The sequence below is a fragment of the Chiloscyllium plagiosum genome, chromosome 34, assembly GCF_004010195.1.
Source record: "Chiloscyllium plagiosum isolate BGI_BamShark_2017 chromosome 34, ASM401019v2, whole genome shotgun sequence".
In the NCBI taxonomy this organism is placed as follows: Eukaryota; Metazoa; Chordata; class Chondrichthyes; order Orectolobiformes; family Hemiscylliidae; genus Chiloscyllium; species Chiloscyllium plagiosum.
Genome location: NC_057743.1, coordinates 42,275,403 through 42,301,169, shown reverse-complemented (window position 1 = coordinate 42,301,169; position 25,767 = coordinate 42,275,403). Strand labels below are relative to the sequence as shown.

Here is a 25,767-nt window from a genome sequence, read left to right as displayed (position 1 = left end):
GGGGGGGGAGAGGGAGAGCGCGGGGCCGGGTGCTGTGCCCCCCCGCTCCCCCGTCATGCCCCTCCGGTGGCTCAGAGCGGGTTAGCCGCGGGCCCGGGTACGGTCCATTCCCCCGGGTTATGGTGGGGAGGGGGGAGAGAGAGCGCGGCCCGCCTCCCGGAAGGTACCCGCTCCCATTGTTCCTCCGAGCCGGTGGATGTTGCTGTGTGCCCCCCCCAGCTCCGGGGCCTCCGGCCCGGCCACATGTCGGCAGCGTGTCGCCGGGGGCCTGGGCCTGTGCCGGCGGTTCCTGGGCGTTTGGAACCCGCGCTCGGGACCCACCTCAAACTCAAACCGCCGTCCGGGAGACGTTGGAGCGGAACCCGCGCTGGAACCCGATTCAAACTGGGGCCTAGAACACGGCCCGCCCCGGGTTCCGAGCTGTTTCACCGGCCTTCTTCCCCCCTCCCCCCCCTCACACACACCCATGCCGGGGGTGGGGGTGACACTGTCATGTTGTCCCTCGGTGTCAGACGGGTTTCGGGTGAGGGGCCTGAGCCCACCTTAATGCCCGGGGCTGGAGGAGGACCCCACTTCCAGCGAGATCTGTTTCCTGTCAGAAGGTACGTCATCCTGCTTGGGGTGAACTTGGTCTTTAATCTGTATGGTCTTCGGAAGGTTTTTACATTTTTACTACACGCTACCACTGTGTGAATGTGCTACTACTTTTAATCCGTATTGTGCAGCTTTGTTGATATGACAGTGTGCCAAGGAGGATCCGTAAGATAACACTGTGCATCAAACTTTTGCAGTTGTCAGCAATGATGCCCAAAACTAAGTATGTCTGTTCTTAGTTGGTCAATCATGTAGTTAGGTGAAGCTGTAGCCGTGTTGTTCTGCAGTTTAATTCCATGTGCTGTAGGTTTGCATTCTTGTGGGACTGTTTAGACAGCACTGCATTCTCATCTCTATTAACCTTTTATTGTGTGTTATTAAGTTGCAGATCATGATGCCCAGTGTTATTGTCACTCAACTTGCTATTGAAATTGAAACCCACTTGAATAAGGCACCATTTAACATTTTTGCCATCTTCACAAGTGGATATCCATTTCTAGTAGACCCGTTTGAATAAGTATCATTTGCTTTGACTGTTTGGGGTGACTGAGCAGTTAAATTGCTAACTGGCATGTAGTTAGTTTGCATGGAGCAATTGATAAATCAGCTCATGTGATGTAGCTGTATTGAACAAAAATGACAAGTCAATTCACTTGGCTGTCTCTCTGCTGAGCTCAGTAAGCCCTTTACACCAATACTGATGTCATCTGCAGTTGTTCCTCATTGAAATAAACCTGGTATATTGGGTAATCATGGATAAGTCTCACATTTTGATTTGTCAGATGTACTAATGTTTTGGATTAAGGTTGGCTTGGTTACTAAAGCCTTAGACCTCAGTTATATTTCCGTCTGCCTTGAATGAGAAGTTGATCTTGAAGTTTATGATCAGGTATGATTTTGAATGCTGCGGTACACTCTAGGAGATGCCTTGCTGCCGCCTCTTCTCTCACATTAAGGAATTTTGAAGAGGGCATTTATTAATGTTTGCAATATAAATGTTTCTACAGCTTGTAATAGGCACTAATTGTAGACCTAGATTGAGTGGCATCTATAATCAGTTATTGCGTTGTTCCATGCCACCACCTCTATCCAGTATCTATTGTGGAAATTTGCAGCCAAATGGTGATTTACCAGTTTAAGTAAGTTGCTACTCATGGTTTGGAGTTCTGGTGAGATTTTAGTGCTTGGTTCCTAAGTTAGATCAGGTGTTCATTGAAAGTTAAGCTGATGCATCAAAATTATGACTCAAATATTGTAAATCATCTCTTTCAGCAACAAAGGTTCTTGGAACAGTAAAGTGGTTCAATGTACGAAATGGCTATGGATTTATCAACAGGTTAGTGAAAACTCTCCAAGCTTAATATTTACAATTAGGTTTTTGATTATAGTTTTCATTACTAGAAGCACCTACATGTGTAAAACTATTTAAAATTAAGTCAAATTACTGGATAAGTTGCCATGCAGATATGAATAGGGAAAGAGAATGACTTGACAGAGTAATACACATGTATGAACTATAATTCTTTTTGCTTTGTAGGAATGATACAAAGGAAGATGTGTTTGTACATCAGGTGAGTGTATATTCTAAGGATTGCATGCGTACGACTAGCCGAAGTCCCAATAAACTTTTGGATGTGAAAAATGTGGACAGGTATGACACTACTGAGCTGTTGCATGTTGAACAGTCATGCTGGTGGTAAAAGTGCAGTGTTGTGAACCGTTAATGTTGAAGACAGTTGTGATCAATTTTTTTTAGTTTGGAAAGACGTAACTATTGGAGTGCCACCATCAGCCCTAGGGACTGAATTATTTACTGTTTATCCTTGATTTAGATAATGGGGCAGATTGATGTGTTAAATTTGCAGTTGTCTACCCAACTTGTTTTGGTATAGTGTTGTCATTTGCAAGGTACTGAGTGAATGGGCAAAAAATGTAACAAGTAGAATTTTTAATGATGAAAGTGAGATTGTGCACTCCGGTCAGAAGAATTCAAAAGGAGGCTTTACTTGTAGCAAGACCCTCCAAAAACAAGTGCAGAGGAGCCTAGGTGGTGTTGAGCATGAAAAAAAACACCTGGCATGCATGTGCTGCAAGTAGATAAGACTAGTACAATTTTTGAGTCTAGTTGATCAAAACAGACAGATCTTGATATTTTCACTGGTGGGGGAATCTTGAGTTAGTGGATGTATTTGCATAGTGAGGGGGCACCTTTAAATTTGAGATGCAAAGGAATTCCTTTTAACAAAAGGTAGTGAATGTCTGAAATTATCTACTGTAGAGAATTGTGGCTGCATCACTGCAGAGGGAGCAAATAGATTTTTGCAATATTGGGGTGTGGGGAATTGAAGGCTGATTTGCCCCAGACCATTTGTATTGAGAGATGGGATAGGTTTGATGGGCTGAATGGCTCATGTAATATGCAGTCGGCCAATGTGGTATAATAATTGGGGTCCCATCTGTTTGACTTGTTGAAATAGCCCATGGTGCTGCTGCTTCACGTGAAAAGAGATTTGAAGGGTTTTCAGATGTTCTGCTACAAATTCCTCTTGACACACCTTTTGAGAAGTTTCCAGTGTCTCCTTTGAGGTTAACATTGATATTCCTAATGTCCTACAGAAACTTGTCGCAAAGGCCATCCACGTGTTTGGTGCAGAAACAATTGTATTTGTATTGTTGTTCAACCTTGATTAAAAGTTGATAGTTTAGCTTCTGCGTGTTAATTTGGATCATGGCCCATCTGCATCAGTACTCTGCTTGCAGCATTGGCTTACCCTTATTTAAAGTTCGCTAGTGAAATTTTGGGTTAATCTTCAAAATTGAATGTGGGTAGGTGGCAAATCGTACAGTAGTATCTTGATTAAAGTTCATTATACCAGATGTGGCTAGGTTTTAAACGTTAGTAGTGAAGGATTACCAAATTTCTGCAGTTGACTTGTGATATACATAAAATTGGCAATCTTGCCCTTGCTATGTTAATAAAGACGTTCAAGGCAATGGGTAATATGAGTTAATAACTTTTGTTCATTTTGAGATGTTGCTAAATGTTTTTGTATAAACCAGATGAAGTTTTTTATTAATTTGGAAGCATGGGGTTATTTGCGGGAATGTGGCAATATAGTAGTATAGAGGGATTAGCTTGTGTTACCTCGGAGAAAGGATTGAGGAGAAAGTGAGGTCTGCAGATGCTGGAGATCAGAGCTGAAATGTGTTGCTGGAACAGCGCAGTAGGTCAGGCAGCATCTAGGGAACAGGAGAATCAACGTTTCGGGCATAAGAAGAAGGGCTTATGCCCAAAACGTCGATTCTCCTGTTCCCTGGATGCTGCCTGACCTGCGCTGTTCCAGCAACACATTTCAGCTCTGAGAAAAGATGCCCATTGCTCAGACCTTCATGAATGAAGGTTGTGATAGGCCAATGGTATTTGATTACCTGTTGGACATGGTCTACCCATGCTATTATAACATTGTCTTGGGCAATTCCAGGGATTTTCCAACTTCTCATTTGTTATGTGCTGATCACCTTGAAGAATTGTTTTTTAAAAGTTTGTAAGTTTGTCCCTTTATTATTTCTGGTTTCTCTCTGGGTTTTGATTTTGTTTCATAGATTTGGCCTTGAAGTGAGTGATATTTAATCTAGTAGGTAATTTTAAATTCATTCTCTGCAATTACCAGTGATGGCTATTCCAGCATGTCAGTTGAAATGTACTACTTGTACAGGTCGTCATGTTTTAATGTGACAGTTGCATTCCCCTGCAACCTTGCACTGTAGAAAGTTGTGCTATGGAAAACCATTGCAGAAAATGGCATTGTAGAAGATCTCTATAGAAAATCACTATACTCGTTCAGCATCCCCAAATTTGTCAATCACGTTAACAAAACGTGTTATACTAGGATGACCTGTATGTACCTTCCTTTTGTCAAAAATCTATGAAGCGTAATGCGATGACTTCAGCATTGGGGAAGGAGAGAGTTTGAAGAATGCGGTATTGTTAAAGCATCTGGCTCACTGATGTCCTTCAGGAAAGGAAATCTGCCATCCTTAATTGGTCTGGCCTACATATGACTCCAGACTCTCAGCAATATGCATGATTCTTAACTTCGCTCTGAAAAGACCTAGCAGCAATGTTCCTGCTTCTATTTGTCTGTGCTGATGTCTGACATCTGCACAGTGGTGTCTTTGAACCTGAACACCAATGCTGCAAGCACTTACTGCTGTGAACAAGCCCTTAGGGTGGTTGTGTGGCCATACAGCTTAGAGTAAGTGTTTCTCATCATACCAGTCAGTTCTATCAACAGTCTGTAAGTAAGTCTAGTGGTTGAAGGCAGTGCCTCTTCATGTCTTCAAGGAATATATAGGTGGGAAGCAAATGCTGACCCAGCTGGTGCGCCGGCAATCCCATGAGTGAAATTTTTTTAAAGAAAGTGAACTGACTTCAGTAGTGTACTTGCTATTTTTGTCTCTTTGAAAGTGCGTTTCTACTTGTCCAGTAATTAAGCTGCAGTTCTGGCAATGTGATCGGCTGGAACAATAAGGAATGGTACTCTATTTGTTAATTAGGTATTTTATTTAAGTTATCCAGAAATAGATGCTAATGCATATCCACTGGAGACATTAATGTAGTGCTGGTGTTTAGACTTTGGTGGACAAAGTTTAAGTTACATGACACCAAGTTGTAGTTCGACAGGTTATTTGGAAGTAGAAGCTTTCAGAGCATCACTCCAAGTAGCTAGTGGGGCAGAATCAGAAGACACAGAATTTATATGGATCGAAGTGTCCTACAACTAGTAGGACTTATTGAACAAGCCTAGATTACTGTTAAGTGTTTCATCTTTTAGAATGGTTGTGGGTTTTGATTCATTAATCTGTAAATAGTGGAACTACTATAAAATCACATTCCAGTGATAGCTTAAGGCTTTATACAAAAGTAACGTCTCGGCTCAGACAATGCATTAAAGGTGAGGTTAGTGTCTCTGTATCCCAATTGAGTCAGACTGGTTTGATTTCCAAAGTAGGAATTTATGAAATGTCATGGGCTAACTGCCTGCAGATTGTGTGCTTTCTAAACAAAATAGAATCTATCTGCAACTGCAAAATGCCTCCTCTTCACCATGGATATCCAATCCCTCTACACCTCCATCCGCCATGACCAGGCCTCCAATCCCTCCGTTTTTTCCTCTCCCGACGTCCCCAACAGCACCCTTCCACCGACACTCATTCATTTGGCCGAACTGGTCCTCACCCTTAACAATTTCTCCTTCGAATCCTCCAACTTCCTCCAGACCAAAGGGGTAGCCATGGGCACATGTATGGGCCCCAGCTATGCCTGTCTCTTTGGCTACATAGAACAGTCTATGTTCTGTAATTACACTGGCACCACTCCCCAACTCTGCTGCATTGGTGCCCCCTCATGCTCCCGCGAGGAGGTTGAGCAATTCATCAACTTCACCAACACATTCCACCCTGATCTTAAATTTACCTGGACCATCTCTGATACCTCCCTCCCCTTCCTGGACCTCTCCCTCTCCATTAATGATGACTGACTTGACACTGACATTTTTTACAAAACCACTGACTCCCACAGCTACCTGGATTACACCTCTTCTCACCCTACCTCTTGCAAAAATGCCATCCCATATTCCCAATGCCTCTGCCGTATCTGCTCCCCAGGAGGACTAGTTCCACCACAGAACACACCAGATGGCCTCCTTCTTTAGAGACCGCAATTTCCCTTCCCACGTGGTTAAAGATGCCCTCCAACGCATCTCGTTCACATCTTGCATCTCCACCCTTCCAACCGTAACAAGGACAGAATGCCCCTGGTGCTCACCTTCCACCCTACCAACGTTCGCATAAACCAAATCATCCACCGACATTTCCGCCACCTCCAAAAAGACCCCACCACCAGGAATATATTTCCCTTTCCGCCTTCCGTAAAGACTGTTCCCTCCGTGACTACCTGGTCAGGTCCACGCCCCTCTACAGCCCACCCCCCCATCCTGGCACCTTCCCCTGCTACCGCAGGAACTGCAAAACCTGCGCCCACATCTCCTCCCTCACCTCCAAGGTCTAAAGGAGCCTTCCGCATCCATCAAAGTTTTACCTGCACATCCATTAATGTCATTTATTGCATCATTTGCTCCTGATGCGGTCTCCTCTACATTGGTGGAGACTGGACGCCTCCTAGCAGAGCGCTTTAGGGGACATTTCTGGGACACCCGCACCAATCAATCATACTGCCCTGTGGCCCTACATTTCAACTCCCCCCTCCCACTCTGCCGAGGACATGGAGGTCCTTGGCCTCCTTCACCGCCGCTCCCTCACCAACAGACGCCTGGCGGAAGAACGCCTCATCTTCTGCCTCGGAACGCTTCAACCCAGGGCATCAATGTGGACTTCAACAGCTTCCTCATTTCCCCTTCCCCCACCTCACCCTAGTTCCACACTTCCAGCTCAGCACTGTCCCCATGACTTGTCCTACCTGCCAATCTTCTCTTTCATCTATCTTCTTTTCCACCTATCCACTCCACCACCCTCCCTGACCGATCACCTTCATCCCCTCCCCCACTCACCTATTGTACTCCATGCTACTTTCTCCCCACCCCCACCCTCCTCTAGCTTATCTCTCCACGCATCAGACTCTCTGCCTTTATTCCTGATGAAGGGCTTTTGCCCGAAACGTCGATTTTGCTGCTCCTCGGATGCTGCCTGAACTGCTGTGCTCTTCCAGCACCACTAATCCAACTGCTGGTTTCCAGCATCTGCAGTCATTGTTTTTACCTTGTGTGTATACATGCATGTGGGAGAGGGAGTGTGTGCACGTGCTTGATAATTTGTACGTGAGTGTGACAGTGTATGTTGACAGGGTGTCAGTGTGAATGAGTGTCTTGTGTGTAGTGTAGTGGTGCATGTATCCAAGATCTTGGTTGAGGCCATCATGGGTACAGAATTTGGCTGTCAGCCACTGTTTGGCCATTATGGTGCTGCATATCCCGAAGTTTGCCTTGGAGCACAGCCACCTGAAGTTCTGAGGCTGGATGTCTTTACTACTAATGTGTTCTGTGACAGGGAAGGAACATACCTGTTTGGCTATTGTTACATGGTGCCCATTCATCTGTTGTCATTGCGTCTGCTCGGTTTTGACAATGTACTGTGCCTCAGGGTATCCTTGCGTGCAGTGAGAGATGGACTTTGTCTGAGTCACATGAGTACCTGCTGTGCATGTGGTAGGTGGTGTCACCATGTCTAATGGTAGAATCTGTGTTGGCACTCTGACATGCTTAAAGGACAACTCCATAAGCAATCCTGTGCAGTCTTCATGATTTTAGATGTGGCATTTTGAAATCTAATCGATCTGGTTATCCTGTAAGCATTGAAGCATCGGTTGTCAAGCGATTTTTTAAGTTTGAAGGTCTTTTCAAATGAATTGTAAATCACTGGTCCCATCTTATTCATCACTTAAAATATGAATGTAAACTTCACCAGTGTCCCTTAAACTTGTCTGAGGTTTTTTGGGGCAATCTGATAGTCAGTGTGGATGAGTGATGATGCAAAAACTTCTGCCTTCACACAAAAGCTGCTGCTGCAGCTTCAGCAACATGTCTGGAGATTACACCTCATAATGCGTGCACTCTTCCTGGTGGCTTCGGCTTGGTGGCTTCGGCTTAATGGCTTCTTTTGGAAGCACTAACTGCTTTAGCTGTAGCATTCTGCATTAATCTACTCCTGAGTATATTCAAGCTTTCTCTTCCTGTTTGTCGACCTGGTGCATTGCTGATACTCTGCTTGCTTCAAGTGACATTTCTGCCATCAAGTTATCTTCTATTCTTAGAATACATGATCTTATTGGGGAAGGTCTGCAATACCATTTGGGTCTTTGGACTGCTCAATGTTCTAGAGAAAATGCTTTGTGCCAGTGTAACTGCAGGAATGAAAACTGTTGCAAAAAGCTTTCAAGTTTGGGAATCCAAGTCAAACCTTCTGTTTTTGGCAGATATGTTGCGTTTCCCTTGACTCTCAAATGCAAACTTTCGGACTTGTATGTATGAAGGAATTTGAGATTTTAAATCTTATTGAGGCATTGAATTCTTTTCAGACTGCCATAAAGAAGAATAACCCACGGAAATATCTACGTAGCGTTGGGGACGGTGAAACTGTGGAGTTTGACGTGGTGGAAGGTGAAAAGGTATTGCCAGTTGTATGGTTCAAATGTCTTTATGGTCAAGTTGAAAACTTGACTGCTGTAATAGGATGTTATTAAAGTTAATCAGCTATCATTGTAGAGTAATTTCTCTGGGTCTGTAGCACCTTCATTTAGTTGTGCATTACTGGGGGGAAAAAAGTATTCCCTCCACTTCATTCTGCCGAGTTAGGTATAGCACCATGTTCCTGCTAAGATACAAAGTAAACCATATGGCAGGTTTGATCTGAAATAAGAGCCACATTGTGTGTACCTCAAATTTTCTCTTCAGACCATAATCTCTGTGCTTTGTAGGGTGCAGAGGCGGCAAATGTCACTGGTCCAGGTGGAGTTCCTGTCCAAGGAAGCCGATATGCTGCGGACCGAAATCGTTACCGTCGCTACAACCCTCGTCGTCGAGGGCCACCACGTAATGTAAGTATAAAGCTGATGCTGTCATGACCTTATGTTGTCTGGGTCATGTTATCTGATGAAAGTGCCCCAGTGGGGACAGTGTTGGTTTCTTTGTACTTGGAAATACCTAATTGCAGTGTCCTACTGGAAATAGTGTGTGTGAGAAGCTATGTGGAGAAATTGCTGTCTGGATTATTGCTAATAAATTAAAATTAAGAGCTAGGCTGCTCAACTGGCCAGTTGAACCTGATCTGTTGTTAAGCTCGTGGCTGATCTTTTCATAGATTCAGCTCCACTTACTGGCCTACTGACCATAACCTTTTTATTCCTGTGATGTTCAAAAAGTTCCTCCTCAACTGTCTTTAAATCTGCTCCCCCTTATTTTGAGACATGCTTGCAGCTTCTAAGTCAGTTAACTTCATTAGATTGCATTTTAATATTTCCTTGGCTCAAGTAAAACTGTTTATAACTGAATGAAATTAATTTCGCATCTATGTATTGTGAAGATTGAGACTGGTCTCAGGTCAGTGCTCTAAATTATCAAAATGTCAGATAATTGGAGTGCATCAGTGAAAGCTAGATTTTGCTTGTGCTTATAATTCTAATTCTGTTTTAGATCTTTTTAATTTACCTGTTCCTATGTATCAGGACATAATACCTGGAATAAATGGGAACTAATACCAAGCATAAAGGTGCAAGAACTGTCAGCCCATTTTTTTTGTATATTAGGTAGCAAAATAGGTTCAGTTGGTCAGATGGCAAAACAGACTGTTTGTTTGGAATTTGCATTCTTTGTAGTGGGATCAAATCCATTTGAGACTTTTCCATCCAAGGAAAGACCACCTGTATCCATTCCTTGCCTACAGCTTTCCTATCATGTTTGATTAGTTAATTTCTTTTGGGTTAATATCAATAAATTGCTTCTGTATGATTTTTAATTAGTACCAACAGAACATTGAAGGTGGAGAGAAAGGAGATGGAGCAGAGACAGCAACAGATGGAGAAAATCAGGAATATCAAAATCAACAGCATCGTCCTCCATACAGAAGACAACGTTATCCACCTTACTTTGTCCGTCGCCGCTATGGTCGCCGTCCACAATATAGCAACCAGCCTCAGGGAGAAATTACTGAGGTAGCTTAAAGGGAATTTGCTGTAGAGTTTGTTCTTTGCATATTTGATTAATTGCATTGTTGGTATCAGTAATTTTTCCAGAAAGATGGTAAGAAATAATTTTACTTTACACCATAATCTTGTATTGGGATGGATAGACGAATTGCTGAAATGCTATTCCTTTGTGGCTAAGCAGCAGCTTGATCTGGTGGAGCACTCATCCATTGTCGATATCACATCAATTATTTGAAATATTTTATCTTAATATGCTAATCAGTGACTTTTCCTTTCACTGGTTTGGATCTGTATTGTGGGTTTTTCAGGGTTTATGATTTGTCCCACCTGCTGTAATCTATATATTAAAGGTTGCTTAGTTGAGTGGCCACAATCTCTAATCTTTGCCAGTCATCAAGGAGAGAGATAATCTGTTTTTAAAAAAAATATACTGTAAGCCAGAAATACTAACAAAAGTTGTTAGAGAAGTTCATCACCTCTGGCAGCATCTGCCGAGTGATATCATAGTTAACGTTTCAGGTCCAGTGACTCTACCTCAGAACTGCGGCAGGGTCAATGGATCTGAAACGTTAACTCTAATTTCTCTTTGCAGATGCTGCCAGACTGCGCTTTTCCAGAACTTGTTAGTGTTCTATTAAAGTTTGTTTTATTTTGACATTTTAAGCGGTTTTATTACCAATCACGAGTAGATGTAGCTTTTTAAAACTCCTGTGAATCCATTGGCTTTTTATCAACTGCAAATTTCCAGAAAACTTGAAGGCTATTGTTTTCAATTAGATTTTATACATTAACAATCTGAATGAAGGAACTGGTTTCACTCTTGCTACGTTGCCAGATGACACAAAGGTAGGTAGACCAGAGGAGGTTTACAAGAATGCATCAGGTGTTAGTCCATACAAGGAGCGGTTCAGGGGTCTCTGTTGTCAATGGGGTTTAGAAGGTTAAAGAGCCACCTGATTGAAATTTTAGAATACTGAGTAGCTTAAAAAATGTGGAAATGATCTTTTCAATAGTACAGACAGTAAGTCAAGTCCCAGTGAAAGCACAACCTATTAGAACAGAGATGAGATGAATCTCTTCAGAGGGTGGTAAATGGAATGCATTCCTGCGGGGGAGTGTGGGGGCCAGGTCATTCTATTTAAGATAGACAGCCACTTGATTGCTAAGGGGATAAAGATTCCTGCCGAGAAGCCAGGAGAATTTGATTGTGATACCCATCAGCCATGATTGAACAGTGGAGTAGACGCTTATGGACTGAAAGGTCTAATTCTGCTCTTGGATGTTATGGTCCCGTCCCCAGGCTGGTAATTAGCCAATTAGAATTACTAGACTTCAGGAATGGTTTGAACTTTAAAATAGGGATGGTACTAAATTAATGCATATCCTCTGTAAGGCTTGCACCTGAAATTTTATCCGTGTAATAAAGCTTAATGAAAAGACTGGATTCCCTTCATGAATGGCAAATCAAGTGTGGATACAGGATCCTGATGCATTTTGGTTGACTTTGGATCGATCAGAATGCTATGTATCTTTACCATATTTGGGAGATGTGGTGGATTTGCAATGGTGTCTGGAGATTTACAGTCACCTTGTGTGCATTAAGGTTAAATGGAATTTAAATAATTGACTTGTAGAGTTACTTGGGATTGTCCTATCATCAAAACCTAAATGGGCAATATTTTGTTTGAGGTGTCCAGTGTTGTCGTACAGATGGCCAAACCAGATGAGGTGCTGGATGTCTGTGGCTTACAGGTTGACAGGTTTACATGCTTGAGGAAATGACTGAGAAGATATAAGCTGTTTCAGAGACAGACGCTTTGTCTGAATGGACATTGTATTCAAGTCAATCACCTTTTGTGAATGCTCAAACTGAAGTGATTTGATCCGGTTTAATTGCTGGTGGCGATGTGGGGACCAAGATTGGGAGCTGAATATCACACACACAGCAATTGCCCTTTTGATAATTAAGAATGGATAATACAGGCTGGTCAGTGATGTCCCATCTTGTGAATGAATAAATGCTGTAAATAATAGCCTTTGAAGAGGCTGACTATGATATGAAAGAAGTTTGCACTGTTTGAATGCAGTATAGTTCATTTTGAATCCAGAGTCTGAAATCTGAAGGGAAGTTATGAAGATGAGTGGCACTGGTAGATTGAGATAATACTTGAAATGATTTGTCAGACTTGATAGCTAGTATTTAAAGAAATATTGCCTAAATATTTTTCTGGCACCAGCATCCAAATGGTTGGTGTGGTTAACAAAGTGCAGGTAGACAATCCTTTATCCAAAGTTCTGAAATTGAAGGTTGTGAAGTTTTTTTCTCATTAACAAGGTTGTTTGGTGTGCAAACAGTTAACCCAATCCACACCACTCTGTCACTCGGATGTGACATGGGGGTGTGGCCCAGCAATGGCAGGCCCTGGGTTTGTTCTCCAGGCCTGTTTTACTTAATAAATCTGCTCCTCCACTTAGATGTTTTAAAAATTTCACCATCAAACTATCACTTATTCTGAAATTTGAAAAATTCCAAAAAACTATTGGTCCAGACTCCTTTGGATAAAGGATCAGCTGCCTGTATATAAAGGGTTATGGTTGTATCGAGAGATGTTGGTAACCAAGATTTGAAGCAATTTTGAACCTTGGAAAAGTAAAAACTGGGAAACGAGAAAGCAGAGAATATAAACCCCAACTAATGACTCTTAAAGACAGACTTTTTGTTTAGGTTTATGAAACCCAACAAAAGTTTTTTTTGGTAAATGAGTCCATTACCAATGGGGACAGGTGAATTTGTAGTGGTGAATGGGAAATATTGGCAAAATGCAATAGTTCCTGAGTCTGTCGTGGGTGATGCTGATTTTTCGAAAGAATATTAGGTTATCAAGGAATGAGACTGAATAATTTAAAAGAAATCCGTTTATGCATTTAAGATGTGAACTGGATTGAGGATTGATTAAAATCTCTGGATCAGATGAGATTCATCCCAGTGTTAAAGGATATGGATTGAATGTGTGGTTATATTTCAAAATTCTAAAGGTTGTTCTAAAGCTGATATCAGTAGTGGGGGATGTGATAACCTGTCATTGCAGAGGACGATACTGGGCAGAATATGGATGTTTGAATGAGAAATGATGTTTCCAATCCTTATTGGACTTTGTCAATTTTATAAACTAAATTCGCTACGACCCAATGGCTTAAGTCCACCTTTAAGGTGGCATCCCATTAGTGGGTTATTGAAAGTGTCAGTGTTAAGTCCACAACAATAACATTTAATGTTTTGGATGTAGAGAATAATTCTAATTTATTGAAGAGTCAACTTGGATAGGCTAAGTGAGTGGGCTCAGTCATAATGTGCAAGTGTGAACCTGCTCCCTTTTTGGTGGAATATTCCTTAAATGGTTGGGAAGTGTAGGTCGCCAAGGGGACCTGGATGTCCTTGTTGAGTGAGCTATGGCAGGTACAGCAAGTACTTAGGGAAATTGTCTGTTGACCTTAAGGATATCAGTCCAGAAATAGCTTGCAAAAAGGTAGTGAATCTCTGGAACTTTCTACCAGTCTGGTGACAAATAGTGATCATTCAGTATATTTGAGGTGCAAATTGACTAGTGTCCAGAAGTCTAATGACATTGAGGGATGTGGTGTTAGAGCGGGGAAATGAGGGATGCTCACTCATGTAGTTGAATAGTGTCGCAAGCCCAGTAGGCTAAATGGCTTTCCCCGTTCTGATATTTGAATAGCTTGGATTTTCCACACTATATTGAAGGGTCACCACAAACTTTGGCGAGAAAGTCATGTTAGTTCGCGTCTGTTGAATGGCACAGCTCTCTTTTCATTGTTCTTTTGACTGTTGATGTTTCCTTTGCTTGCTCAGTTACGGTTCTGTGATTATAGTATTGTGAACCTGCATTTGAAATTTATTGAACTCTAAGCATATTTGTATTGGGTTTCTGGAACCAGATTAACCAAATTAATGTTGTAATGGTTTTTATTATGCTCCTAAGGGTGGTGAAATAAACGAAAACCAAGCTGCTGGGGAAGAAGGTGGTAAACCCAACAGAGGACAAAATCGTTTTAGGGGCTACCGTCCACGCTACCGCAGGTATGCAACAGAACTTAACAGTTTAAAACAGCTGGATGTTAACAAAACTATATTCATTCGAACTCTGCCTTGGAGTCTAGCAATCCCTTGCTTGATTACTATCAAGCCAGAAGTTCACCCTGATTTGGAGAAGAGCATTTTGGAAGTGGCTCTGCAAGTTTCCCCAACTTCAGTATTAAGTCTAGCACATCAGTGCAAAGCAATTTAGGCCTATATACTTGCTGGAATTTAGAATGAGGGGAGATTAAATTAAGGTATTCAAAATGATTAAAAAGCATAGATGAAATAGATGTGGAGTGGATGTTTTTTCTTGTGGGGCATTCTAGGGCAAGAGGTCGTAGTCTTAAGATAAGGGGTAGCAAACTTAAAGCAGAGTTGAGGAGAAACTACGTCTTTCAAAGGGTTGTGAATCTGGAATTTGCTACCCCAAAGTGCACTGAATGCTGAGACAGTGAGTAAATTGAGAAGTTAGATGTTTAATTGGTTATATGTTGAAGGGATATGGAGAGAACGCAGGACAATGGGCGTGAGGAGCATATCAGCCATGATTGAAGGGCAGAGCAGTCTATTGGCAGAATAGCCTAATTCTGCTCCTACATCTCTTGAACTTATAAAAGACAAGGCTGAAGCTTTTTCGCCCATTAGTGCAGAGTGGTTAGACAATGTCTCTTGATCTCCAGCATCATAATTACTGGTCTTCAGCTAATTCGTTTGATAGGATTATGAAAAAGCTGGTGGCATTGTGTACTGAAAACTGGGCCCTAGCAGTCCAGGTGGTAGTTCTATAAAGTGTTTTTCAGCAGTGTGATTTGGCTATAGCATCACTGAAGAACCAGAGAATGGTATTTTTGAGAACGCTGAACTCTTTGCAATAGCATGATTCTAGTGGTGCTTGTTTCTCTCGCTTTGTTCTGTGAATGTGCCAAAATTTCCATGTTCTCTGCATGGCCAATGTCAGCTGTCAACACTGAGCAGCTGCAATTCAAATTCAACTAATGTTCATTGCTCACACTCTTGAGACAAGAAAATTCATGTATAATTCCGGTGTAAGGCCTGTATGATTCCTGCAGGTCTGCCTTACTTTGATTTTGTACCTACATATCATGCAGTCTACTCCTAGATTATGTCACTCCATTTTTTGCAAAAAAAGAGTGACTCTGTTAGCAAGAAGTGTCCTGGTGATAAAATGGAGTGGTGACCGCAAAAGGGGCTATAACAATCGAAGAGAAGCTAGATGTTTAGGAGAGACCATGTGATGTAGCTCGCTACCTTATGCAGCATTAGAGGCACTGCTGAAAAGATTAAAGAAGCTGTATTGCTGGAACAAGTGAGTGCCAGCAGATCTGAGATGTCATGGCCAAAGGAGCTCGAGTTGGAGAGGTTCTAAGTGTTTGGATAGAAGATCGAACAAAAGTGGTCTGGGACAACCTTTCTCACCATAAGAGCCTTATCCTTTTATGAAGATCAAAGAAACATGCTCCCAAATCCTGCTGATCTCCGCCTTTAGTGCAAGCAGTGGATGGTTTGCTGGTTTTAAAGAACAGCTATGCATACCATAATATACAGTTAATTGATGAATCTGCTTACACAGTCAAAGCGGAGGCACTGGCATATCCTCCCATCGTCCAAGATTTTAAAGGATGTGAAACATCAGACAAGCTCCCAAAAATCAAAGAGCAGGTTGGCTTTGAAGTGCAAATGAAGATATTGAAGAGCTGCTTGAGTCGCACCTCTCTACAGCAGATCTACTACAACTTGTTGCTGAGGGGTATGGGGTAGCTGGAGATTCAAAGGATTAAGTCCAGGATGCAGCACCATGACAGCTTTCCACGTTTCTTTTGTCATCTATCCTGCGGGGAATTGAAGCACTCATAGCGACATAGAGATGTACAGCATGGAAACGGACCCTTTGGTCCAACGTGTCTATGCTGACCAGATATCCCAATCCAGTCCCACCTGCCAGTACTCGGCCCATATCCCTCCAAACCCTTCCTATATTCATATACCCATCCAAATGTCTCTTAAATGTTGCAGTTGTACCAGCCTCCACCACTTCCTCTGGCAGTTAATTCCATACACATACCACCTGCTGTGTGAAAAGTTGCCTCTTGGGTCTCTTTTACATCTTCCTCTCTCACCCTAAACCTATGCCCTCTAGTTCTGGACTCCCCGACCCCAGGGAAAAGACTTTGTCTATTTATCCTATCCGTGCCCCTCATAATTTTGTAAACCTCTATAAGGTCACCCCTCAGCCTCAGACGCTCCAGGGAAAACAGCCCCAGCCTGTTCAGCCTCTCCCTGTAGCTCAGATCCTCCAAGCTCTAATGGACAATGATGACAAGACAATGCAGTAAGAAAGCAGTTTGTTCAATAAGATATCTGACCCTCTGATCAGCTTCAAGACAAAAGTGCAAAGCAGCAAAATCTGGATGTCTATATTTTTGAACTAGTCCCCAATAAATAGTCATTGTTCATGTCCATACCCCACAAGGATGGCCAACAGGCTCTTCGCATCTGCGTCTCCAACAGATCTACCCACCCACCCTCCACCAATACCCTGACTTGCCAAGCTAGTCCTCACTCTTGTAACTTCTTTAACTCTTAGTATCCTACACGAACTCTATCCCATAGTCCCCAAGCATCCCAGATGTCCACGTATTTCAATGTGCTTCCCCAGACAGCCCTCCATTGCACCACTCCTATTCCCAGTTCCACTGCTCTAAATTCTTACACTTACACACACACACACACACACACACACACACACACACATATAGACCGGGTCCCCCTTGTCCTCTCCTATCAACCCACCAGTCTCTGCATCCAATGCATCATCCTTAATACTTATGCCAACTAGACCACACCACCAAAAACATCTTCCCCTCTGCCTTCTGCAAGGTCACCTTGCAGCCAGGAAAGTGCAACTAGACCTCCCAGTCTCTGCCCATTTTAATACCCTTCCCATTCCCTTTTCTGACATGACAATCCTTGGCCTCCTGCATTGCCACAATGAACCAAACCAATACCATATCATCTGGCTGGCAGCCAAGTTCTTGAATTTCAAGTAACTGTCCCTCTTTCCCCTCTCCCTTCCCCCAACCCCTGACATCCTTCCCAGCTCCTCCCCTTCCCTTCCATTCCTAGCAGTCACCCATCCCTCCTGTCCCTGCCACCTTCTGCAGCTCCCCCTACACCATCCCCAGTCCTGAAGAAGGGTTAGGTTAGGTTGATTACATTAGTGTGGAAACAGGCCCTTTGGCCCAACAAGTCCACACCGACCTGCCGAAGCGCAACCCACCCATACCCCTACATTTACCACTTACCTAACACTACAGGCTATTTAGCATCGCCAATGCACATCTTTGGACTGTGGGAGGAAACCGGAGCACCCAGAGGAAACCCATGCAGACACGGGGAGAACTTGCAAACTCCACACAGTCAGTCGCCTGTGCTAACCACTGTGCCGCCCTACATGTGAAACATCTCCTTCTCCACCACCTGATGCTGCGTGGCTTGCTGTGTTCTTTCAGCCTCCTGTCTGTGTACTGAAGAAACGGAAGACAATCAACCACAGCCATCCACTTCTGCACCTGAAGGTGGCAGTGATAACCACCCTTCCTGCAAAAACAATTTTTCAATGCAATGTGTAAAATTTTACTTTTTGTTTTAATAAATTTGATTTAAACTTTCCTTGAGGCTGTGCCATACTTTGATAGGCTTTAGGTGAATTTTGACCATTGTTTTTTTTTGCTGGTCTTCCCCTAACCCTGCTTTTCCCTTGACCTCTTTATTTCTATTAAGCAAGGTTTTGCTGGAACACGCAAACAGCATTATAGTGGAGCTACCTGTAATGCTGCGGGTTTGCTCCAGAAGTAACTGTATCTGTAATCACTGGCATTTGATATGGAAGATTACCCAGGTGTACTGGTAATGTCTAGAAAATGAAAGAGTGCCAACTTGCCCCTCCTTTCTCATTGAAGGTGTTGCCAACAATGTTGTCAGCTTCACCTGCCTAGCAATCTCCTACTCTTGGCGCAATTTGCCAGTCTGCTAGACCTGTTTAGGTCTTGGTCTCATTAGAACAATCTTTCAAAATAAGGGGGAAATGCTTGGTGAACTAAGGGACATGTCCTTTGACATCAAGGCAATATTTTGACAATATAGTATTAAGGATTCCTGACATAACTGGGATCAGTGGTAACTTTTCCATTGATTACCCTTTGTGCCAGGTAACACACCAATGTAGGAATTCAACCAACTCTACACCATGCGTCTGTGCAGGAGTTCCTTAGGTTAGGTATTTGACATACCTAGAGGCGTGCCTTGAACCGAAGTTGTCTGTCCCTCCATTAGGGGCACTACCACTGCCACAACAGCTCTGGTTCTTCAGGGCTATAATGACCTAGTTACCTGTAGCTGTTTCATCAATGACTTTTCCTCCGGACAGGATTAGATTAGTGGCTGATTGTGTGATCAGCAGAGTTTGCAATTTTATTACTAAGTCTCTGCCAATGTGTAAGTATACTGAGGCACAATTCCATTTTGGCATGATATGGCGAGTAGCATTTGTTTCACAAGTGTCAGGCAACAACTGTCTCCTACAAGGAGATCTAACCCACTGCCCTTTGCCATTAGTGTCCCCATGATCTGCATCTTTGGAAATTAACCGTTGATCATAAATGAACCAGCCATATAAATACTGTGGCAACTTCTAATGGAATGCCATCCCTATGTCTAGATGAGGGCATCTTCCAGCAGCAGCTCTGGGGAGACACCAGACCATCCAGGACAAAGCAACTCTCTGCCCTAACTTAAGACATTTGCTCCCCCTCCCACTGGTGTACTGGCAGCAGTGTATAACATGTTCAGTGCGTTGCAGTAAATTGCCACATGATCCTTGTGTATCTATCTGAAATTTAAGGTCTTCTGCAGTACTTTCCCCACATGATTGCCTGCCCACCATCCAAAAGTTTCTGCTGCCATAAATGCTGGTGGTCCAGTTTTGATGAGAGATTTAGACTTGAGGGATTGGGCGCATCATTAGCAGCACTGGAATTCTGTTTGAGATGGGTCAAAGGTTGTGAACAAATGTCACTTGGTTAGATTCATTGCTGATTGAGTGTGCATCTCTCGTGTTTGAAAGCAGATGCTGCATCTAATGTCGTAGTGAAATTAATTTCAATGAGTTGGTTTGTTATAGAGGACCCCCTCGCCCACGTCCACCAAGGGAGGGTAGTAGTGAAGAAGATAAGGAAAATCAAGGGGATGGCCAACAAGACCAGCAGTCACATCCCAGACGGTTTCGCCGCAACTACAACTACAGGCGTCGTCGACCACAAAACCCTAAACCAAAAGATGGCGAGGAGGTAAGATTATGATTGCTGTTAATGCCTGTTGAGTGGCTTTCCTGGAGTTTTTCCAATGAAGGTAAATTTGCCAAACATTGTTTGCCTCTTTGTGCTTTTACTACTGAGTGAACCTATCTCTGCCATGTTCCTTCCTTTCCTAGCATCTATTCTAAATCTTTGTGGACTTTCTTTGCAGTTTGTCTTGTGATCTGTGATCTCTTCATCCCTATCTCTTGCTATCTTTGTCACCAAACTCCTTTTTTTCCTCTCTGGCACTGCTTATCTTCAGATTCCCCCCCGCCTCCCTCTTCTTGACTCTTGTTCCAAACTGTCAATCAATCTTAATTTTGTTGCTCTGTCCAAATTTCTCTGTTTTGCAACTGAGTTTTAAAACCCTTCTATCTTGATTTTGTTGGAAGAGCCCTGATCCTTCTGATTTATGATGCAGTTGACAATATTCTTCTATGGTATTCAGTTTTCTAGCTCAGCAAAACTGCGTGGGCATTGTTTTGCACTTGAGCTAATTCTTCTCAACACCTCCGTTTGCCTCTGACAACTGCCATACTTTGACCCACACCATTCTATGCTTTGTCCCCTACAACTTCTACTAAACTGCTGTTCAACAGTGGTATCTTTTAGATATTTGTATCCTTGCTTGGCCTTTCTCCTGTAACGCAGTTGTCCTGGACAACTAACTCTGATCTGACTTATCATTTGAAAGATCCCTTATTTCAAACTCTTCCTTGTCATTATTCTATTCGCTGTCTGCTCACCTACTGGGGCTGAGCCAGACTGTTCAGTCTTAATATCCTATTCTACCATTAACTGAGCTTTTGATCCTCTAATCAAACCCTTGACATGTCCCTTCCTGTATCCATTTCCAACTTTATATAGGGTGAGGTAGTTCAGGCTCCACTGTATGCAACTTAACTTGCACCTGATGGCCAGCATCCTATTGCGTGCCAGTTTCATCGGTTCCCAGGCTTAATTTTGTTTTTTATCTGCATATCCTAACTGTAACCTCCCCTGGACCCCTCACTTGGATAACAGCTGTGCATTCTCCAAAGTTGGCCTGTTGTCAATCTCTCCTTCCATTCATCCTGCCATTGTGTGCCTTCAGCAGTCTTGGGCCAAGCTTTCAAACCTTCTCCCTTCTCCCTTCTCTCGCTATTATCCTTTATCTCACCTCTGGTCAAATTTTTGTGCTCTTCCTGGTGGTAACTCTTGGGTTTAGATACTTATTAATATCGTATTTTCAGGTGTTAAAGCTACAGCTTTTGCAAATTGCAATTTGTCTGGTTCCGGAATGTAAAAGTTAAAGCCACTGTTGCTGCCTTCTGGCGTAGGGGGACTGTCACCTTTTCAAGCATAGATGTACAGCATTTGCCATCACTTGGCCCATATCCCTCTAGACCCTTCCTATTTATATACTAGTGCAGATGCCTTTTAAATGCTGTAATTGTATTAGCCTCCAACACTTTTTTGGTCTGGCAGCTCATTCCATGCATGCACCACCCTCTGTGAAAACATTGCCCCTTAGGTGCCTTTATCTTCCCCTCTCGCCCTAAACCTATGCCCTCTAGTACATTTCCCAATGGTACTAGCCCCCCCACCACTACCACCCACCTAAACCTTACTAGCTTTAATCCTCCTGCGCAGCGGTGGCAAATCTCCGTCAGTATATTAATCCCCTTCTGATTCTTGCCCCAAACTCTGGGACCTTTTTGTGATTTTAGTTTTAAGGCTATATCCTCACCAGAATGACCAATATTACTATTGCTTTTTGGGTGCACAGACAGTTAACTATCTGCATTATATAGATCATATAATTTCACCATTAATTTTTTATGCGTCTGGGCAAAGTCTGCATACTGAAGAAATGGGAGCCTACAGAATTGTCTAATTCAGCTTAGTTCAATTACAAATACTTCAACGTGATTATTTCTGTCTTTCAGACCAAGGCACCCGAAACACCAGCTGAGAACATCTCTGCTCCAGAGACCGAGCAGGGCAATGCTGAGTAACACCAGCTCAGCATCTCTTAACATCAACTAAGTAAGTCTTGTGGTAAATGATTGTTATGCCATAAAATACAAACTGGGCCTATTCACCAATTGAGTAACTTTGTACTGTGACTGCATTATAGTGGTTCCTGCCGCTGTTTGTTCAGTGTTTTGCTAGCAGTCACTGATTTGATATCAGCTTCTTTATTCAGATGAGATATTGTAGACGTTTATCTAAGCAGTATTAGTGTGTGAATTGCGCATCTCATGCAGCATCCGTGTGTTCAGCTTTCAATGCTTGGTTTGGTAGAACTACAATAATTCTCAATTTTTGTTTGGCAGTTTTGTCATCAAATGAAGACCATCAAAGTCAAATTCCAGCAATAATATGAAAAGTGAGCTTTCGACTGTAATGAAGATCTGCAGTGCTTGCATACAGTTGACCAGATACCAGAACGTTTCACACTAGTAAACCTATGCAGCATGGTTTCTTAACCTTTCCTGGAACTGCTTTTTGGAACTGGCTTAAAACAGATTTTTGTAGATGGTCTATTTTCCTTTTTACTTCAGATGGTTTTTAAGCTTATTTGATATCTGGTCAATTTGAATTTTTGAAATACCAGTTTTTAATTTGTAAGCATTGTACACCTGAAATTTAAGTACAACCGGGCATCTAATAAAGGTCCGAAAGAACACCATTTGCTGTCTTGATATTTGTATTATGAATGATTTCTACATTAATGCTAAGAAGCCTTGACACAAGGTGATAAATAGATTAGGGCTGATGAGGGGCTTTTGCTTGAAACTTTGATTTTTCCTGTCCCCGTGATGCTACTGACCAGCTGTGTTTTTCCAGCGCTGCTCTAATGTAGACTCTGATTCCCAGCATCTGCAGTCCTCACTTTTGCTGACAAGGTGGTAAATAACTTGTTTTGAACTTGAGCCTTCTGTGATTTAGCAAATATAAGATGTGAATCTTAAGTGTGTTAAGTGGATGCTGTACTATGTAGCATGGTAAAATCACATGGCTCTTTTAAGGGCTGGGTATTTAGTGAACATTGATTGCTCATCTCTAATTGCTCTTGAAGGCAGAGTCTGTTTTGGATACAACAGACTTTCAGAGCAGTTGAGAACTATGTTGTAGTGCGTTTGCAGTTGGATGTGGTTGCACAAAGTGAGGATAGCAGAATCCTTTCTCAAAAGAACAAGATAAGCTGCTTCTCTCAATCCAGTTATGATTTCCCCAGCAACAGTGAAGAACAGTCACCTCGTTCAGGCGAGTCTCCTTGGGCACTCCTTAGGCTCAAGTTAACTTGCTTCCAAATACAATTTGCTATGTATGGGTGTGGTGGTGTTTGGGGAGTTGGTTGGCGGGGGTTGCTGAGTTGCTGGAACGTTCATGTGCACTTCAGCTTCACTCAGTGCCTTCCCAAATGAGCCTTCTCCATTTTGGTGCGCTCTTAACATGTTGCATCAGTTGGAATATTTTGATCTTTTCAAGGATACTGTGGGTGTCTCTAAGATTGTCATTAGATTCTCCTCCTACACTGGTGCAAAGAAATGCAGTTGTTTCAGTTTGATACCAAGCAGATGTGTGGCATGTAATTTCATTTTGTGATCAGATATGAACATACTGGTGTAAAGAGTACCATATGAAGATCCTGATGCCTACTATAATCAAAGTGTCTGATACATGAGGATTACTGGTGACAAAAGGACCAGACCTTAAATTCAGAATTAGACACTGTCCTCCGATACTCCTTTCCTCTGGATGAAAGCTGATTAAATTTTCTGCTTTTTTTGGGAAATTGCTTTATTTCAAGCCTTTGTAGTTGATTTTGAATGGTGTTAAACTGTGGGAGTTATTGACCTTTACAGATCAGGAGTATGATTTGAAAGGTCTCGGGTTATTTGCTGTTCATGTGTTGTGGTTTGAAGGTGAACACTGATATTTTATAGAGGGCACATAATGTGCTGAATGTTGAAGTAAATCTTTTTTGATAGGATACCAATCAGATTGCTGTTTTGTTCTGATTATTAAACTTCTGTTACTATCCAGACAAGTAGAGCATCCCAACACCGTGTTGACTTGGTGGATATTGCAAAGATTTTGACCCAAACAGTGATAGCCAAGAATTGCTCGCATCTGGCTCTCGATTGTAGCTGAACCAGTTAAGTTTCTGTTCAGTGACCAAAGTTGACAATTTGATTGTAATACTTTTGCACAATGAAGTGGATAGGTTTTCTCTCAACTGCAGGTGGTTATTGGAAGTACTTGTACAGTGCAAATAGTCAAGAAAAAATGATCAGTTGGAGTTTGTTTACAAATGGCTGCCACTTTTCCAATATACAGTTGTAACTACATTTTAACAATGCTTCATGGTTTTAGAAGTGTTGGGGAATCCTGAATTCAGGGTCTGTATTTCCATTAAGGTAATGGTGAATTTTTTTAAAAATGAGCAAATAAAGTGAAATTTCATTTATTATATCAAGACTTCCCTTTTGAAGACTGGGCATTCTTCTGGCTGTTATGAGGAACAATTCCGTTTGTGCTGTTGAGCAGAGAAAGCATGAGTTCTTCGGAAATGCTTTTCAATTTTTGGTAATAGGTATTGCCAAATAATTAAATGAACAGTTGCAAAGAGTTTGGGGCTCCTCTTCACCAGTACAATGTTTCTTTCCATAAGTTCCAGTGGTTCTTGGTTCAACCAAGAGCACTTTCTCTTTAGCACTTTTCTCACACAGCAGAATTTTGCTTAACGTTTGGGAGCAATGCAAGGTTGAGTTATAGAGCTGTAAAGCACACCACTTTCAATGAATTATTAACCTGCACTCCAAGGACTCTGTTCAACAACACTCCCCAGACCTTAACATTTAAGTGTATGTCCTGCTCTGATTGGCTTTTCCAAAACTCAACACCTCCATTTATCTAAATTAAACCCTATCTGCCACTCATTGGCCCATCTGATCAAGATCGGCTCCAGTAAATGTAACAGGAATAGTGGGCAGCAGCACAGAATTCTAACGTGGAAAATAAAGGTCAGAATGGTAGTATGGGATAGGAAAACAACTCTTACCAGCACTCAGACTTGATGATGCAAAGATAACAAACTTAAAGGCTGCATTTAATGCATGTTGCCTTCATAAATTATTTTCATCAATTAATAAATATAATTGCCACAATAGAAATGTGGCTTTAGGTCTGTTAAGATTGAGTTTTAAATAGAGATAGGACATTGAAGAATAGGAAGGTAGGTAAATGTGGTGTGACCCTCCTAATCAAGTATGATGACTGATAGTTAGAGATGACTTTGGTTCAAGATGTAGAATTTGTTTGATTTAGAAATAAAGAAATAAAAGTATTTTGGATTTGATTTATGTACCTAAACCATAACCACCATAAAGGAACACAAGAAATAATGGATATTTGTGATAAAGGGACACAGTAATTAAAGCTGATTTTACTTGAGCTGTAAACAAAAAAAAAAAATATATTGGCCTCTGAGGAGTTCATGTTTTTGAGGGCTTTTTGGAGCAACTCCTCCTGGAACCAACCAGGAAACCGGTTGATACCTGCGTTAGAATTGTTTTAATGTGACAGGGTTAATGAATGACCTCTACACCGGCCTCCTTGGGCAGCAATGATTATTCCTACCTTAGCTGGAAAGGAAGAAGAATGGGTTTAAGGCTAGTATTTTAAACCCAAGTATGGATTTAAGAGAGGCTAGCTGAAGTAAATTATTTGAGCTCTGAGATAGGTGGATTGGTAGTGACGCAGTGGCACACACTTAAGGATATTTCACATTTTTGGTATTATTAAATTGAAAAATTTAAAGGGCAAGAGCTGCTATCCATAGTTAAATTAGTTCAGGAGAGTAATGAATTCAAAAATATTTAATTGTGCAAAGGTGAGTGGCAAGTAAGATAACTGGTGAATAAATAAAGTCCAAAAGAGTGACTAAGGTTGATCATAAATTAGAGCATGACGTTAGCTAGAAATGTTAA

General features: G+C 42.1%; 1 protein-coding gene across 1 annotated transcript in view; it reads left to right on the top strand.

The window, feature by feature from the left end:
* Nucleotides 1–22,460, top strand: part of ybx1 (Y box binding protein 1) — a 22,970-nt gene extending 510 nt beyond the window's left edge. The window contains exons 2-10 of the mRNA XM_043676347.1: nucleotides 1,867–1,930; nucleotides 2,132–2,165; nucleotides 8,687–8,776; nucleotides 9,086–9,205; nucleotides 10,127–10,318; nucleotides 14,314–14,411; nucleotides 19,612–19,777; nucleotides 21,715–21,814; nucleotides 22,105–22,460. Of these exons, the coding sequence (XP_043532282.1) occupies nucleotides 1,867–1,930; nucleotides 2,132–2,165; nucleotides 8,687–8,776; nucleotides 9,086–9,205; nucleotides 10,127–10,318; nucleotides 14,314–14,411; nucleotides 19,612–19,777; nucleotides 21,715–21,783 (833 nt within the window). The 3' untranslated portion in view covers nucleotides 21,784–21,814; nucleotides 22,105–22,460. The remainder of the gene's footprint in view (nucleotides 1–1,866; nucleotides 1,931–2,131; nucleotides 2,166–8,686; nucleotides 8,777–9,085; nucleotides 9,206–10,126; nucleotides 10,319–14,313; nucleotides 14,412–19,611; nucleotides 19,778–21,714; nucleotides 21,815–22,104) is intronic.
* The last annotated feature ends 3,307 nt before the right edge of the window (nucleotides 22,461–25,767 follow it).